Consider the following 18,134-nt stretch of genomic DNA (forward strand, 5'->3'; position numbering starts at 1 on the left):
GTTTTTTACATTCCCTCACAATTGAACAAAAACAATCCTTTTAGAAGTTATTAGATCTGCACTTATGTCGAGACCTGCGTTCAGGAACTTGATGAGCCCACCGCTGTGCATAAGAAAGGGAAACAAGCTCCTCCAGCTTTTATATCTGGTCCGCTGACACATCTGTTCCTGTGTTATGTGCGGGGGACGATCAAATATAAGTAACACGTCCATGCGACTGCTCACAAAATGTCTCATCACGAATAAAACGGAGAATTAAATAAACGTAATGAAAAGTGTACCGTCCCTGGGTGGGCTTGAACCACCAACCTTTCGGTTAACAGCCGAACGCGCTAACCAATTGCGCCACAGAGACTGTCATACCGGAAGTAAAACCCGAAGACTATAAATATGTTCTATATTTGCACTGCTGGAGAGCCGTCAGAAGTCACGTCATCACGTATATTACCGGTGCAAGAGCGCCCCCTTGTGGTATCTTGGATCAGCTAGGTGGCCAATCATCGGCAAAATATTCAAACATAACTTCAAATAAAGTAGATAAAAGCATGACAGACACTAGAAGACAGTAAAAAAAGACGCCAGCATGCGGGCGGAGGGTTAGTTACATGTGACCTAACTTTAAACGGCCATCTTGTATATCGTATCACACGGCCGAACAAAACAACCTCCCGACTCATGGTTAACTTGAGCACTGCGTCCAGCTAAGTTAATATACGATGGTCAGTGTTAAACGATATATCTATATAACTGTCAGGTAGATCACACTTGTTGACTCGTTAACTTTAGGACATTAAAATGAACCGGAGGGCCGAGCAAGTGGCGAATGGTAATCTCAGGCGTCCGCGTGGGTCAGAGTTTATAAGCTTATAAACTCTGACCCACTAGTTAAACTGAACTAAACACCCAACGCGAACCAAGAGTACATCTTTCATCAGTTGCACAGCTATAATACAACTAGTAATAATAACTTAGGATACAAAGCCAAGGAAACGCTCAGAATCGCTTCGCTCTCTGACCGTCGGGACAATTTAAAAGAAAAACATATCAGGAGGGTCAAAAACAATAATCACGTCACGTGTTTGATTTGGAAAGTGGGGCCCCCCTCACACAAGATATTAAACATAACGCACATGTTAATTCTCCTTATGTAACCTCTGTTAATTACATTCTTTTTGATACTATTAGTTAGTATAACATTCACAGCCATCCTATGTGTCGACCTGCTGTTCGCCACTAGAGGGCGCTGTGGTACAGAAGAAGATATGAATCCGTGATAAGAGAAGATGGGACGTTATTTATCCCGAGGAGAATTGGTGTGCAGCAGTTGCAGTAGAAAGAAGGAAAGAGTGTGAATACAAAGAATGCTTCACAAAAAATGACAGTAACTATAAGGTGCAAATCCAAAAATATATTACAATATATGCAATGCCAAAAAGCAGGTTGACAGTATAGATAGGTTAACAGTCAGGAAAAATAGGTAGAGAGAGCTTCAATAATTATTATTCTAAAACAATGAATAACATATGAAGTTTGCATTTATGTTAGCTGTAACCTGTCCAATAACAGACTGTCTACGTATGATTTACTAGAGTGGTACCTGAAACAATATCATCCTACTCTATCACATTTGAAAACTATTTCAGTGACTAAAGTCCTCACAAGAGACATACATATAAAGATTAAAATCATGACTTTATTTCCTCATTTAAATGTCTTCTTCTGTCTGTACTGGGTCTTACATCAGCTTTCTAAGTTGACATCTTTTGTTTTGCTACTGTTGAATTTCTTAGTTACAATTTGCAGACAGTCTGCAACGTCGGCTACAACAAAGACAAACATCATGCAGGCACTGTGCACTGACACGACTCCCAGGATTGTACTTCACACACCCAAACTGCCATCCGTGTTTATAGAAAAGTGTGCCCAGGTGGCCTAATGGGTCCTGCACCTCAAAGCCAGGACTTGAGGGTTTAAGTCCAGGACTTGTGGGTAACAATCCTCAGGACTTTACTGAGCTTTGTGCATCTTGTCGGCGACAGATGCCCTGTGGCTGGTCAGATTGTTTAGGACAAAATTATTGGTCAGCATAGACAGTTTGGAGTTCAGTTTGTCTTTTCTTCTCTCCCAACAATAATCTCCTCCTTGATCCGCATTTTCCTTTCCTCCTTTATTGTCCTCGTCCTCTTCCTCCTCAACCTCGCTCTCTTCATCACTGCGCTCATCTTTTTCCAGCTGGAGACAGAAGCAGAGATGGGGTTTAATAAGCCTGAGGAAGCTGAGGAACTCCTGTTATCTTTAATGTTAGCATAGGAATTGACTCCTATTGAAAGCTACAGTGCAAAAAATGTAAAATACAAGTCAGAGATGCCCTACGATTGATTTCCTCTCTGATTCTCACCTTGCCTTTCAGGAACTTATAAACCATGCGTATGATTAAACCAGCCCAGAAGATGTGAAGCGCCTGCAGCACCATCAGCAGGACGTTGAAAAAGTAGTAGCCGACAAAAGGTTCAAACGTCTCCATGGACAGCACCAGGGTGGTATGGATGATTCTGTCGGTATTCAAATAATGTGTCACCCATGCTGCATTAAGTAGTTAAGCATTTCAGTGGGAAACATATAAAACCAGCTCCAGAGTAAATCTTACTGGCTGGGAAAGATCACCAGTCGAGTCACAAGGAAGGCAACAGCAAACACAACAAACAGCGTGTCACAGGTTTTCCTCCAGCCGGTGCCGTAGTTGAACATCTTGGCAGACTGCAAAAATAAAAAAACATAATTGAAGCTAAATGTAAGGCAAAATTACCCCACTGAAATAAACACGAGTTAAGCAGCAGGCAGAGAGAGAGGGAGTTAATGAGCCAAGACTGGGGATTAGAAATATGTCTTCAACAAGATCAACATGAGCATCTGTGCTTACGGATTGAATCGAACGCTTCAGACCCACCAAGGTTACATGAAAGCAACATGACAGCAGCATTGGAGAGGACGTGTTACCTCGAGCAGGATGTCAGAGGAGTCATGGAGCAGCATGACCAAGGTGCCGATGCGAATTAAGTTGGTGCAGTAGGAGAAACTGAGCAGGAAGATGGTGGCCAAATGGTGGATCACCTGTTCTTTAAAATCCTGGCAAAGCAAACATGTAGATTATAAAATCACTAATTAACCACGTGTTCTCATGAAAGCAGAAGTGCAAGCCATCAACTATGAAATACGACCAGGCTGAAGTAAACATCGGGATAATTCCCTCTCCTTATACGTCCTCTAAAGGAAATGTGTTGCGAGGCCACGTAGGTTAGAAACTCTCGTTGCTGGTCGAGCTCCTCACCTTCCTCTTGACGTCCACAGAGATCCGGAGGAGCAGGGAGCCGTAAAACCCCAACTCAAGCATGTAGTACCAGTAATGAGCTCTCTCCATCGGCTGCGTACAGACATCATTCAATAGTCAAGAGAGAGAAAAGCCTCTTTCTGATGGCACAAACATGGAGCCATAGCAGCCAACAGAGAAACAGAACTCAACATATAGATTAGAAATGACAGTTTACATCCTTTCATTTCAGATGTGTTTCTTCAAGCTTTAAAGCCGTGTGCTTTGTGAGGAGGTTTGTATCGAAGAATATACATACATGTAACTGCATTTCCACTTATTTGTGATGTTTATAGACAAAACTGGTATTCTGCAGTGAATCCTACGATGAACGTCGAGCGGGCTCTGAACACTTTCATGATTCCCTGATTGTACATCGCACACATATTAAAGAAGATTAACTCGAAAAGGATTAGTGCCAGTGTGATTTGTGCACAATGGCTTCCCAGCAGCCCCAGAGGCTTGATGGACACGGCCTCCTAAATTGTAGTTCCTAGTTGTCTGTGCAGCAGAGTAAAATGGCAGTAAGGAACTCATTATAATAAAACATAAACATGCTTGTTATTACCTTCGCATTGAAAATGCGGAAGGTTATGTTTTGATCGCCGTGTATTTATTTATTTATTTGTATGCGTGTTATTCGCAAAACTCAAAAAGTATTGAACCGAATCGCATGCAATTTGGTGGGATGATTGTTTATTATCCGGGGACCAGTTGATTAGATTTTGGGATCGATCGGGTCAAAGGTCAAGGTCAAAGGTCATGAACAGGTCAAAATCTTTCGCAGAACTCAAAAAGGATTGAACCGAATCGCATGAAATTTGGTGGGATGATTGTTTATTATCCGGGGACCAGTTGATTAGATTGTGGGATCGATCGGGTCAAAGGTCAAGGTCAAAGGTCATGAACAGGTCAAATCTTCTTGAATCACATGGAATTTGGTGGGATGATTGGTTATTATCCGGGGACCATTTGATTAGATTTTGGGATCAATCGGGTCAAAGGTCAAGGTCAAGGTCATGAAAAAGGTCAACATCTTCTTGAATCGCATGAAATTTGGTGGGATGATTGGTTATTATCCAGGGACCATTTGATTAGACTTTGGGATCGATCAGGTCAAGGTCAAGGTCATGAAAAGGTCAAAATCTTCTTTTTACCATAGCACGGTCCATTTCTATCCAATTGGCATGCAACTAATGCCAAAATGTTCATAATTCAATGCCCAATCTTGTGATATGCGAAGGTATGCACTCTACCGAGTGCCCATTCTAGTTTCTTTTGTATCAATGGCATTCTTAAATTCTTGACTTGTTCTGATATATTTACTCATAGGAGTAAATTGAACTTTAATAACAGTGAAACAGAAAACGCTCTGTTCTCAAGAGTATGCACAAGGAGTGAGATTAGTTCACCATCTTGTGTTTTGCTCTTCAACAACATATTTAATCTGCTTTCTTCAAACTCGGGTTTCATTCAAACCCTTGAAAGCCGATCACAGCTAACAGATTTCTATGCAACAAGGCCTTTCCCCTCACTGGTTTTATATCGGCAGACAGCATTGACAACATTTTAATCATGAAATAGGACACGCTAGTTATCCAGAGCATTGAGACGATGTTAATGTCGGTCTTCACCTGAACTGGATATTGTCTCCAGCATTCCCTTCGGTCCCAGAACCATGGCCTCTGAGGAGAAAACATAAAGTAATTCTTAAAAAGCATGTATGGTATACTAGAATATATTATATAATAGCACGTTATTGTAATACAACGTTTGTTAAACTCATACTCACATCAATCAAACACGCCAGTCCAGCCATGAAGGCTGTGAGGTAGAAGAAGAATCTCCAGCTGCAAAATAAAACACTGCAGATCATACATTTGCAAAAAAAAAGGCACTTTAATATTTAGATAGAGATAGATATATACTTTATTAATCCCCAAGGGGAAATTTGTCGTAACAGTAGCAGCACCAATAAACCAAACACACAAGAATAAAAAACAAAACACAAAATATAAAAAACAGGGATGAAAGATATAGAAGTATACAAAGTAAAATACAAAACAAAATATATATGTACATGTACATATACAACACACATGCATACACAACACACAACACCAATGACAAATCAAATCAAATACAAAAATATTAAATATAGACAGTGTGCAAAATGTAAAGTGTGTGTATGTGTGCAGTGCAAATGAAATGTGTGTGTATGTGTGTAGTGCAAACAAATGAGATGTGTGAAGTGCAGATCAACATAGTGTAAGTATTCAGTTATTGCACTATGATCTGGCAAGAGGTGATCTGTTGTAGAGCCTCATAGCCGTCGGCAGGAATGTTCTCCTGTATCTGTCCTTGTGGCAGCGGAGCGTGAGGAGACGTCTGGAGAAAGTCCTCCTCTGTCCCTGTAGGAGGTGGTGGAGAGGGTGGTCCGGGTTGTCCAATATGGACAACAGTTTCTTCAACGTCCTCCTCTCCACCACCTGTTCCAGGTGCTCCAGCTGGCAGCCGATGATGGAGCCAGCCTTCCTAACCAGTTTGTTGAGACGGCTGGTGTCACCGGCTCCGATGCTGCTCCCCCAGCAGACAATGGCAAAGTGCAGCACACTGGCCACAACCGACTGGTAGAATAACTCCAGCATCTTGCTGCACACGTTGAAGGATCGAAGCTTTCTCAGGAAAAAGAGTCGACTCATCCCCTTCTTGTACACAGCGTTGATGTTGGCCTTCCAGTTCAGTCGGCTGTCGATGGAGACGCCCAGGTACTTGTACTCCTCCACCATGTCCACGTCCACTCCCAGGACACTCAGAGGTACAAAGTACAAAGTGAACAAATCCAAAGGAGGAGCAAGCGATGTGTTTTGGTCACTCGGTCAACGCTGGTGATTACAGTCACCTTGGTGGTCAGTTGTAGGTTCATAACTGAGAAGAGGAGCCGTGTCTTTCTGGTGGTCACTACAATCTGTCCGGCTCTGAGAGCATCATGTCGGGTAAACCTGTTTTGTTTGTTTGCAATAAACACAAATAATCGCCGTGGATCTTTGTTGCCGTGGCGTGTCAGCCATCTTTGTTGATAGTCGCTACAACAACGTCTACACATTTCTACACATAGCTTGGTCTCTTCTTGCAGTGGTAAATCTTGCATGTCTAGTTCTCAAGGTTTTCCCCACAACTGTCTCAGGGTGGTGGAAGTATGAGGGTAGTCATCTGTAAACTGAACAATGAAAAGGGGTTGTCGAGAGAGAGAGAGAGAGAGAGAGAGAGAGAGAGAGAGAGAGAGACTCTTACGCAGCTTCACCAAACTTCTTGGTTTGAGAAGGCCGGTCTTGGTTCCTGCGAAGTCTGAACCAGGTCTCAGTCTGCCTCTGGGTTTTGCCACACAGTGACATCAGACTAACAATGTCACTCTAAAACAACAATGGAAAGAAGAAATTAATTAAATGTGCAGCAGAAAACAAACTAGAAAGATACTAAATGTAATCCGAAAGAACAGAAGGGAAACACAGAGGCCAGTGCATCAGATCGACTTCTCCACTGCTGAACACTGTTGTTAACGTGTTGCAAAGTGAAGCAGATTAATGATCATCTGCAGGTTTTAAACAAACAGGCCTGCTGGGATTAATTAAATGTGGCTGTGTGATGCAGTAAAGCCTTTTTATATTAGTGTTAGTATTTTGTATATAATGAGAATTAAATATGAGAAATATTCTGAAAGCCAGTTTATTCATGAACTGAACGAGGACAATGAATGGATGTGGGATATGATATCTGTAAATGTTGTGTTTCCCCCCAGGACAGGTTTAACAGGAATACGGATATGTTACCATCACAACACTAGTGTTCCTTTGCCATTTTCACACAGAGCAAACAATACACCAGCAACAAACTAACACCAGGAAGTAAATACTTATAACGAGCATTGTTAGAGATTCAAAGACACATCGATTATGTCAAAAAATGCTTTAAATTGAATGCATGGTGAATATTGAGGCCTTTTCAGACCAACCTGTGTCGGTTGTCTGCTCCTCTGAGTGTAGAACGACTCCAGCTTGGGGGAGGGGGCAGCAGTCACTTGTAATCTATTCTTCACCCCCAAACATGTGCCCATGGGAGGGGCAAAAAATCTGGAGCGACACAAGACAACGTACACAAGTGATTATGTACCGGTGACATCGCCTGCGGGAGAGTCAGACTCCAGCTTGCAATTGTCTCGCCATACTCCCTACACATACCCCCCACACACACACACACACACTAACAAAACAAAATAAACCGAGATATAAAATATGTCCATGTTACACTGTACACTTTACAGTAACATGTGTTGTATAGTGTAAATGATATACAGTTTAAATGTATAGTATATTAGTATGTATGAAATATGAATACAACCAAGCATAATGTGAAAAACAACACATATAATATATACCTCGTTGAGTTAATATATGATATCAAAATACAACAGAATGAAGTAGCATTGTGAGGGAATAACAATTACATTTTAATTGGCTTTAAAAAGCCATTGATTCCACTCTGTGACAACAGTGAACACTTTGGGGATGTAATCAACCAATCAAAACCCCTGAAGATTATCTGTGTGTGTAACATGCCTCGTGTTATGCACTCCGAACAAGCCCACTACACTTTTAGACTGCAACTACCTAATTACTCTTCAAGTTGATAAATCATTTGATTTTAGAAAATAAAGTTAAATCTAAAAAGCATTAAATGTGGTAAAAGAAATTCATGCATAACATTAATTTAGGTGATAACATTTCTATTTCTATTCCCCTAAGGCCTCTTTTTCTCAGATGATAACAATATCTGCTTTGTAAAGGAAGATAACGTTTAAAAATTCTGATAATTGTGTTTCTTAAAAGAGGACTGTGGGTGTTATTTCAGATCGGGAACGATAAGTATTTAAATCTACAATATTCCCAAAACATCATCCAGATCTTTAAAGAACGAGTGTGTTACCTCTCAAACACGTAGCGCAGGGCGACAAAGCCCAGAGCGAGGGGCAGCGCTAGGAGGAGGTCGTGGGGTCGCGGTCGCTCGGAGTCTGCCAGCTGTTCCACGTCCCTCCAGGTCACACCTGGAGGAAGCCAGTAGTCCTGCCTCCATAGGTCAGGCAGCAGGTCCATTCTGCTGCAGATGGACAGAAAGAAGTGTTTTGGATTATGTTTAAAATCAGATGTTTCTAGTTCATCCAAGTAAACCCAGTCTGGGTGATGAAGGGAGACAGACCTGTGTGACCACCAGTGTTTAATTGGGCAAGTGTGTGTGTGTGTGTGTGTGTGTATTATCTTTATATATATATATATATATATGAATGTGTATGTATGTATTTATATTTGTATATACACACATTGGGTATGGTGGTAAGCTAGAGAGAGAAAACAAAGAATACTATGTTGGCATACCAGAAACATCTTGACAGCTTATGCGCAACATATTGTAATAATTGCCACATCTGATACCTGTAGATATACCGAGCTACACAAATGACATCATGATTCATTGTTACGAAATCACAGAAAAGTTATAAACAATACATACAGTTCAAGATTATTTTGGAATGTTACTCAGTTTGTCAATAATGCATCAAAGCAACCATGCATAGAGTAGATAAGATATGATAAGATATGATAAGATGAGATAAGATAAGAACAAATAATCCTTTATTCGTCCCGCAGTGGGGACATTTACAGGATTACAATAGCAAAGGGGTAAAGTGCACACAAGACATCGTAAGATCAAATATAACAATAGACAGTAAATAAAATAGTAAACTGAATAATATATACAGTGACATATAGACACAGGCAGGATAAATATGGCTATTTCTACAGTGCAACCAGCATAAATTCTACAGTAGAGATATAAGTAGACGGCATACATCTTGTCTTTGTTGAAAACAAGCTAGAAGTGCAGAAGTCTTTTCATTTCAAGGTGAAACAAGTTGTTGTTGAACTGTTGGAGCAACGGGCTGCACAGCAGAGACTCACCTGGCCGCAGCTCTGTGGAAATGATGAACGGATCCTGAGGGAAGAGAAAAATAAAATCCACTTTAAACTGTGAATGTGTTGCAGCCGTATAAGGCTGCGGATGCGCCTCCGTCCCGATGATCCCGAACGACTTCACCACAGAGACGGCGAGTTAGACACGACGAAGAGAATACACTCCTCCTTCAAAATAAAAGCTACTGGTTGCAGTTTGTAATGGTTTAACCCTGAACGATGAAAATATGTCTGTTTTAAACAAATAAACAAGTGCACATGCCTTCAAAATTGTATTAGGTACCTAAATGAAGACGAGGCGTGTCCATACAATATTTACCAGCTACATTAAGTGAAAAACAATGGATTGGATTCAATCTATTGTCATTGCACAGAGTACAGGTACACAGGCAACGAAATGTATTCTCTGCATTTAACCCATCCTTAGTTATTAAGGAGCAGTGGGCTGCAGTGATGCGCCCGGGGAGCAACTGGGGGTTCAGTGCCTTGCTCATAGACACTTCGACTTGCACTAATAGGCAGAGCGGGGATCGAACTACGACCTTGGGGTTGCAGGATGACCCCCTGACCCCACTGAGCTACAGCCGACCAATGCCATTAATGTCCAGGAAGAGAAGAAGTAACACATCATTTCGTTTACAAATTCAAAGTTTAATTCAGGATAAAATAAAACGCACATTGGTTCAATTAAACTCACTAAATTAGTGTTGTTGTGTCTGCTGCACTTGGTCTTGTACGAGGAAGTTGCTAACTCAGGTTGGTAAACTCAATATATTGCTGTGTATTAATATATATTGTTAACTGACTGATTCATGGCCTCCTTTTCCGCTACCTTTAAGTGTTTAGCATGAACTTATAATTGATACTTTTTCCTGCTGCTTTTCAGCTAAATTGACATGCGGTATATCTCATTACATTTATTTATTCTACCAGAAGTTGTACTCAATAATAAACATTAGTGCTCGTCGCGTCTTTTACTAGAAATATCAAGTATATCTAATTACGTTTCCTTACACTCCATAGTTATGCCAACTGTCATCTCCCGGGTTACCACCCAGAGCAACAATACAGGACACTACCAGGACTTCCTAGTTTGGAGGCAAACAGATCTCGCCAAGTCTGTGCATTGTTAAGCACACACACTTTACTCTGAATAAATGAGAGGGCTTTAACGCACACTCTGATGGCACACCCTAAACACACAAACACAGTCACACACTTCTAAACCCACGCAGACACCAGAGATAACATAACTACTGGTATGCAGATGGTATCATATCATCAGTCAGGAAACCACTGCTGTGTTATGTGTAACGTAGGAGTATTATTAGTCATGTTTCGTAAAGTCTGCGATGAACTTACTGGGAGAGACGGAAGCAAAGGGAAAGAGAATTCAGTACATTTTACCACGAATAAAAACAACAACCATGAACAAGAAATGGATCTGCATGTGTGTGGATGTGGGCTGTGCCTTCTGTTGATGTTTATGTTTAGATTCAGGAATATAGATATTTTCATGTAGTGTGCCTTGTCCATGTGTCTAACGTCTGCACGTACATTATAGTGGGAGTGAGAGGTAATCAAAACATCAGCTCTTATAACAGCAGCCATCACAGTAACATACTTTATATTTAAAATTTAATCTTTTCAAATTAGACAAATGTCACATATATATTTTTTGTTTTTAATTAATAATAAAGAACTAAATGATAATACTACCCATAGTAATATTAATGTACACCTTGTTGGTTGGACGTGTCACATGTACAGTGTGTTATCACAGAACAGGGTCTGCCATGCATCAGGCCTGAGGACCTGTTCTTCCAGCATTATGTGTATATTGTATCCGTGTGCATAGGCAAATGTGAGAGGCTGATGGAAACTGAATGCTTATTGTTGTTTGATCTAGGCGTTAAATTGTCAGGACGCACTGAAGCAAAATCTGTCCTGTTAATTGCTGGAGTAATGAGGTGGGGGTGTCACACTGCATCCAGCCATCTATTGGCGCCCGATGAATTGTAAACTGAAAGCTGTTTTAGTCCGGTCCGCTGTGCACTGTTTGTGCCACATACCTTGCCCTTACTAACTGTGAACATTTGGATTCTTCCATGCTCACAATGATGATGGTAACATGCATATTACCATTAGTTTAGCATGCCGGTGCTCATAAGGATGATGTAATGTCATTCAATTTCCAAGTATGTCATTATAAACCAAAGTATTCCAAACATGTATCTTTTGACCTGATGATGGCTCTAGAGGACACGTCACCAACGGGGATGTGAATGTACTGTGGAAATGGACTTTATTGTATTGATGTATGCAATATGCATGTATCTATCATTTCCATTTCCAGTTGTCAGTGGACTCACAGTTGTAGTTCCAGAAGTACACAGAATATCAGAAGAGTGAGAGTGCACACAAACCAAAGCAAAGGCCGGAAGGAGTACCACAAGGGATAGAAACCCCAACTGGAGAGCAGTCAGGGAATGCATTTTAAAAACTCGACTGAAACTATGAGGGTTTTTTTATGATTAGGAAGTAATAGAACTGAGTCCCATATCAATTTAACCTAACTCACTTTAAATATTATATTTGACAGCTTTTGCTGGTTTTTTTGTGATAACTGATTTGCTCTTATGTATGTTCCACTCATCCAACAAGCAGAGTACTGTGATGAGGGTCCATGTCACTCAGCGTAGGGATCTATTTAGCCTGGTCTGACTGTGAGGGCCGATGCTCATAATCTAACTGACTGCGTCTCTTTACGAGCCTCCAATGAATTATTCTGTTGATTTCATGTGCTCTAAATCTTGCTTATATTGACTGTAGGGCAGCAGTGAGCAGTGTTTGCTCAAGTAAAAGTGTGTGAGTTATATGCCATGTGTGTGTGTTTTGTGTGTGTGTACTGCAAAGTAATGACACTTTATAAAAAGACAAGACAACAGCTTTTATTGCATTTAAAACGTCATGCGAATTTTAAGAAACATTTGGAAAATATGTAATTTTTTACCATAAAAAGTCTCCATCCAGGAAATAAGACCGTACACAATATAATTGGTATTGACAAACAGTCTTTCTTGAATGAAACAAAATAACTTTTTCACAAATCAGAAAATTAATAATACTTAAGTTTATTTATAAAGAAAGAACTTTACAGAAAAATAAGGGCAGAAACAACATTTTAAAACAAGTGGCAAAGGGGGAGTAAGTATATGACATTGTTTTTTGCTTTTCTCATATTCCTACAGGCACTGTTGAACAGATTTGGCTGGTGCACTGGACTGGGCTCAAAGGCAAAAAGGATTAGAGGAAGGAAATAGGTGCTTATCATAATCATAACTATATATGACACATATTGAGTCAGCATCGTGACTCCCTGACCTGAGCCTCATAAGCCTCTTAAAGGGTTGGCAACATGAAATAGCAAAATCACAAATAGAATAATTGGTATTAACTGTTATGTGTTATAAACATCAGCTTGTATAATGGGATAAGATTGAAATTCAGGACACAGTGAATTCTAAAGAAAATAGAGGGATACAAATAGAAGGTAAAGCTCAATTTCACGAGGCAATTTGCTCTAATTATAGAGGCTTAAATGAATTATAAATCACTCTACCTGAGGATCATGTTAGGGTTGTACTAATGCCTCACAATACTCAGCATGGTTCACATAAAAAAGGTTTCCTGCTCCAGGTAAACTAACATCTTCATTCTGATGAAACGCTGCATCTTAGTTCTTCCATGTCTCCCCTAAACTCATCTGATTTAACTTTCATTCGATCAGGACCTCTCATGCAGCAGCTCTGCTCTCTATTTCTAAATTCCACCCTGGTATTTGTAAAAACATTATAGAATTACAAAATGACAGAACAAACAGGAGTCATGACTCATGATGTAATGCTGTGATACCATCGGTGTCTTCCTGCAATGTGTCTCTCCAGGAGCTGCAGCGAGAGTCTCCCATATTACTGGGAGTTCAAATGGATGCAGGACGTCTGTTTTCTGCTCCCTTTCTGTCTGAACTGAATCCTTATACAGATACTGTTTCATGGTTTTAATGCTGTGATAAAATACCTCAACCATAACCAACTGAAACTTTAGAAGTAGAGCAGGTCACAGAACACACATCATCCATCAAAAGTCCCTCAAAGTAACCTTACATGTCTCCAAATGCACCCCGTTCCCCCCCGATCCCCCCTCATCTTCACACCAGTGCATAATCAAATTGTCCTCTGTCCAGCCCCTCGTTATGATCCGTCCACGATGAGGCTGGTATGCTGCTGTAGGGGTCCAATAAGATACGGACGCAGCGAACGATGAAAAAGAGCAGCAGCAGCAAGAGGAGGCCAACGAAGCACAGGGCCGTGCCCTGCTCGGGGTGCCCCGGCATGGGCTGCAGCCCGGTTGGGCTCTGGGGGAACCCTGGTGGAGCAGGAGAGGAGAGACCGTAGTCCACAACCCAGTAGCTTGCGTCACTAATCTTGGAAGTCAGGGGATGTTTTGACGGTTGAATTCGTTTACTGTGCACAATTTATTTTACAGTACGAAGATGAGAGGAACGTCATAACCCTGTTGGTCCATCTTTGTTAGTGAGTGTGGTTCCTAAACCCAGAGGAGGATCACATTGTAACATCTGGCAGGTGTCAACAGATTGAATTGATTGTTTCCCACAAAGCCACAGGACAAATAAATGGTTCCAGCAGAAAAATCACAGGCAAATCAGAAGTGCAAATGAAGAAGCCCTCCAGCTCTCAGAGCAGCTCGCTGAGCTTTACTTAGGCTGAACTGTCCCTCTCTCCTTCTCCCACAGAGACGCACTTGCTTTCAAGAGAAGCTAGTAATACAAAAGCTGAGGTCACTACTTCAATTTCAGATCATCTGCACAGTCCTCAGTTCAGTTGTCAATGTATTAAGTTTTTGGGGCATTAATGGCGATTTACAAAGTGAAGTATAAATCTTAGTCGAGTGGCTGAAGATGTTCCACAGATCAATCAAAGTGCTGGCAGGCTGTGAATGATCCGCGTTGTGGTGCTTTAACTAAAGGTTTTCGTGAATCCCTCAAATCTTTTGGCCGTGTTGCAGTGAGTTGTTGATTTATTGAAGGAGCTGTTATTTTTATATCTTGATTCACCAGTAACGTGTTCATTTGGGGATTCACTCCTCAAGACACCTGAGGGGGGAAAGCAAAGATGAGACACAACATGAGTGAGTGTGTTTCCAGCAGGCAGAGTTTGTTGAATGGAGGGAAACGTCGGATTGATTCAGGGTGTTCAGAGCTCAACAGGAGCCTGAGAACACGTCGAGGATTATCGAGTGTTACTTTGCAGGGACCCGACTGAGATGTGTTCAGGGGGTCCGAACTCAGCATGACCAGTCAGCACAGTCTCACTTTAAAGCTGTTATACCCACTCCAGGCTGCTCATCTTTCTTGTGAGAACAACAACTGAGACGAAGCAGAAACACACAGTAAAAGATAAATATTTCAGACACCGATGACGGAGGAGAATAATATAAAGGAAAGAGAGTTGAGAGAGTTGCGTCACTCTTGCACAGAAACACTCTCCGCAGGCTCTTAAATGGGCCGGGGAGTGGAGAGACTTTTCCCTAGTCAGCCGATTCTATTCCAGGAGGCTCCGTCTCCCTCCTTACCACCCCGCTGATCCTCGCAAAGACTCGTTGATAGCTCCCCTGCTCTCTGGATGATGGGACTCAAGGGCCAAGAGCAGCTTTAATAGGGGACTTGAAGACACAATGAAATAAACTGCCTGCCTCAGGATCAATGATCAAATCAGGCTGGACAGCTCAGGTAGCTGCATGTACAGAGGGAAGCTAAATGATGAAGAAAGACGGCCATGAAGTTTACACAACGGGACCACACATACCACGATTCCAGTGTCAGTGAAAACCACTCAACAGCATTTGTGCTGCTCACTGCAACTTAACTTGACAGTTTACTGTTTTCTATATTGGCAGAATATAAAGTTGGGGAGGGTTACATGAACTACCCCATCCTACATGTTGTATCCCATAACCCACCTGCTTCACAAGTCAGGAAGTCAAACTTGTCTAATGTTTTTTATTCACATGCAAACTCTGCAGATATGTGGCTCCATCAAAGAGGGGCTTTCAAAAGCAGGTTATCCAAGGTCATATTATTCAAACACCACAGAGGAGGAACAACGGGTTGCTTTGAGGACAAAAACAAATACAGCTCTAAAAATATAAAAGAATGGGCAACATCAATTTCATGGCTCATCGATCCTCATTGAGGGACCTGCTTTGGTTCCTAAGCAGCAGATCCGTCACAGTGAGGACAGAGCACACGCAGCAACACACGGCGCCCCTCATGGCTGTAATACCTGTCATACCTCCCGTTTATACCTGTGGATTATGACGGCAGCTTTGAAAATGTCAAGGACTTCTCAAAAGTGAAAGGGTGGAATGATGTTGTCTGAGATGGACCGGCGACCTGTCCAGGGTGATCCCTGCATCAGCCCAATGTCAGCTGGGATCGGCTCCAGCGCCCCGCGACCCTAAAGAACGATAACGGGTTTATAATGGATGGATGGATGTTGTCTAACGCTGAATGTGCCAAATATCTGTAGCTGAAGCATCAGTCATGCGACATTTCTGATTGTTTGGTATCTATAAATGTTATATGATTCACTTCATACTTCACAAAGCGGTTCCCTCCATCTTATTTTTAATCCCTGCTGGTAGTGATCACCCCAAAGACTTTCTGTGGTTTGGTGTTTTTCTTATTGTGGTGAAAAGCAAAACGATTTCACATTTGTAACTTTTGTCTAACTGCTGTGAAAAGAGTTTAACAGAGAAGCTTTTATTCATCTTCTTTATAAAGTTTCTATTGCAACCATCTGAAGCTTAACATACGTGTACTACGTTGATTATGTCCTTAAAAAGCTGGACATGAGAGGAACATCATGCTGTGGGGAGATCTCCTCTATACCGTGAGGATTTGCTCCAAGAACAGAATTAACTCGGCCTTGACTCAACGAGTAGAGTTCAAAATGTTGGCGCCTCGTCAATCTATGAAGTTAAAAGCACAATGGAGTAACTTTTAACAATTACTATTGCTGCATCACCCCTGTCTAAATAAGGGATATAAGTAAATAGAAAGGTCAACTAATGATGTACATTATTCACAATTGAATGGACATGAAGTTTTAAATTCCACGCCGTCTACATACAAAATTCACACAATGACAAAAGGGAGGAGGATAAGATCGGAGAACTTACTTCCCGGCTGTTGTCACAGGTGAGGAGGACATGTGTCGAGAAACACGGAGTGATGATGATGATGCTGCAGCAGCAGCAGCAGCCGTTCAGCACTGCGGCTCAGGGCTCGCTCCTCCTGCACAACGAGCTGAAGGTCTCTGCCTCGTCCTGCAGCTCCTCCTCTGCTTTGTCCTGAGCTTTAGGTCGGAGCTGTTTGAGGGATCCGCCCACTGATGTCCCCGCTCCGGTATGGACTGCACACATAATCCGTTCCTTTGGATGAGTAAAGCGCTGGAAGCCATGTGTGGCTTTTGCATTATGTAAGAGGAGTGTGTGGGGCATGGCCACCGAGGGGCCTGTTAGTCATGCAGTTTGAGTTTGAATAGTTTTACTTTGCCTGCTTATGACGAGCTTCACACTTGATTTTCCTGTTGAGGTTTATTGTAAAGTATGTTTTACACATTTTAAGGCTGAGCCCAATTTTTAATTGTGGGCTTTTTCAGTAAAGATGATGCGTTGACCACATGCATTTAGAGATTGTATATAGTGGTATTGTTGTCTTTGGATCAATTTGGAGCCAAAACTTCTGTATTAAAAAATAAAGATGCTGGCTCTGGTTTGTTTGGGTAAAAATCGTGCATGTCTGAAATAAACTACTGTGAAAGCCCACCCTCCAGGTTTACTGCACTGTGAGTAGTTTGTGGTAATTATATTAAACACAAATTAGTTATAAGACCAATGTTAACAGAATAAAGACTTTTTTACTCACAAACTCAATTAAGTCCGATATAGAAAGAGATATTAAGTTGATGATTGGTCTGGAAAAAAGTAGGTTAAATAAAATCCTCTTCCTCATTACTGCCAGTTGTATAATATGATTTAGTTAAATCTAACATTGGAATGCATTGGAAGTTTTGCTGAACTGCAAGAAATTATACAATCGTGATGTGGAACAAAACAAGTGGAGCAGCCTGACTGCACCTGTGGCTCAGATACACGTGAGAAGTTATTAATTAACCCTATTAAAACCGTAGAAACACTGGGACAGATTGCAGTACGCACACATCCTCCTCCTCCCCCCCTGAGGCTGCATGGGATCTCCCCGTAGGTTTAATTAATCTTCCGTGTATTATCTCGCTGTCTTGAAGAGGATCACATTGAAGAAAACGTTATATATTAACCTGGTCAGTTAAAAAATAAAAATCGTCACGTAATTATGATTAAATAGATGATATTTATATATTCAGGAATATTTCAATATTTTATTTAGTTAGATTGAGAAAATGTATTCTACTGTGTCATCAGTTGGCTTAGCATTGAGATTTTAAAGCTCACTAATTAACACATTATATCAAGAAATTATAAATGCTGAATACTGTACATACACACATGACATACTACGTCAATATATTTCACAAGTGGTGAAGTATGTTTGCGTGTATCAAGCTACTGTTGAGTTTTTCACAGTGACTCCTATAAATGTTGTTTCATTTGCGTGG

At 41.2% G+C, this 18,134-nt stretch overlaps 2 protein-coding genes and 1 non-coding gene across 9 annotated transcripts; all 3 read right to left on the bottom strand.

Annotated features, from left to right (window-relative positions):
• Positions 1-281: 281 nt before the first annotated feature.
• Positions 282-355, bottom strand: trnan-guu (transfer RNA asparagine (anticodon GUU)). The gene has a single exon. It is a non-coding gene; the product is annotated as a tRNA-Asn (tRNA).
• A 1,167-nt stretch (positions 356-1,522) lies between these two features.
• Positions 1,523-9,436, bottom strand: LOC130198122 (ceramide synthase 2-like). The gene is made up of 11 exons (XM_056421210.1): positions 9,382-9,436; positions 8,351-8,521; positions 7,380-7,497; positions 6,662-6,780; positions 5,160-5,217; positions 5,002-5,052; positions 3,329-3,421; positions 2,998-3,126; positions 2,648-2,757; positions 2,399-2,552; positions 1,523-2,232 (listed from the first exon to the last, which is right to left on the bottom strand). Exons 2-11 carry the CDS (start codon positions 8,515-8,517, stop codon positions 2,008-2,010), a joined length of 1,224 nt encoding a protein of 407 aa, XP_056277185.1. The 5' UTR covers positions 8,518-8,521; positions 9,382-9,436; the 3' UTR covers positions 1,523-2,007.
• Positions 9,437-12,328: 2,892 nt separating this feature from the next.
• LOC130198094 (cortexin-1) lies at positions 12,329-16,870 on the bottom strand. Of its 7 annotated transcripts, none has more exons than XM_056421171.1 (4): positions 16,657-16,870; positions 16,367-16,446; positions 15,781-15,932; positions 12,329-14,569 (listed from the first exon to the last, which is right to left on the bottom strand). In XM_056421171.1, exon 4 carries the CDS (start codon positions 13,787-13,789, stop codon positions 13,604-13,606), a length of 186 nt encoding a protein of 61 aa, XP_056277146.1. In that variant the 5' UTR covers positions 13,790-14,569; positions 15,781-15,932; positions 16,367-16,446; positions 16,657-16,870; the 3' UTR covers positions 12,329-13,603. The 7 variants fall into 7 exon arrangements, with proteins under 7 accessions (XP_056277146.1, XP_056277145.1, XP_056277143.1 ...); XM_056421170.1 differs by having other exon boundaries at positions 16,291-16,446; XM_056421168.1 differs by lacking the exon at positions 16,367-16,446.
• Positions 16,871-18,134: the final 1,264 nt, after the last annotated feature.

Source organism: Pseudoliparis swirei, chromosome 8, assembly GCF_029220125.1.
Source record: "Pseudoliparis swirei isolate HS2019 ecotype Mariana Trench chromosome 8, NWPU_hadal_v1, whole genome shotgun sequence".
Classification (NCBI taxonomy): domain Eukaryota; kingdom Metazoa; phylum Chordata; class Actinopteri; order Perciformes; family Liparidae; genus Pseudoliparis; species Pseudoliparis swirei.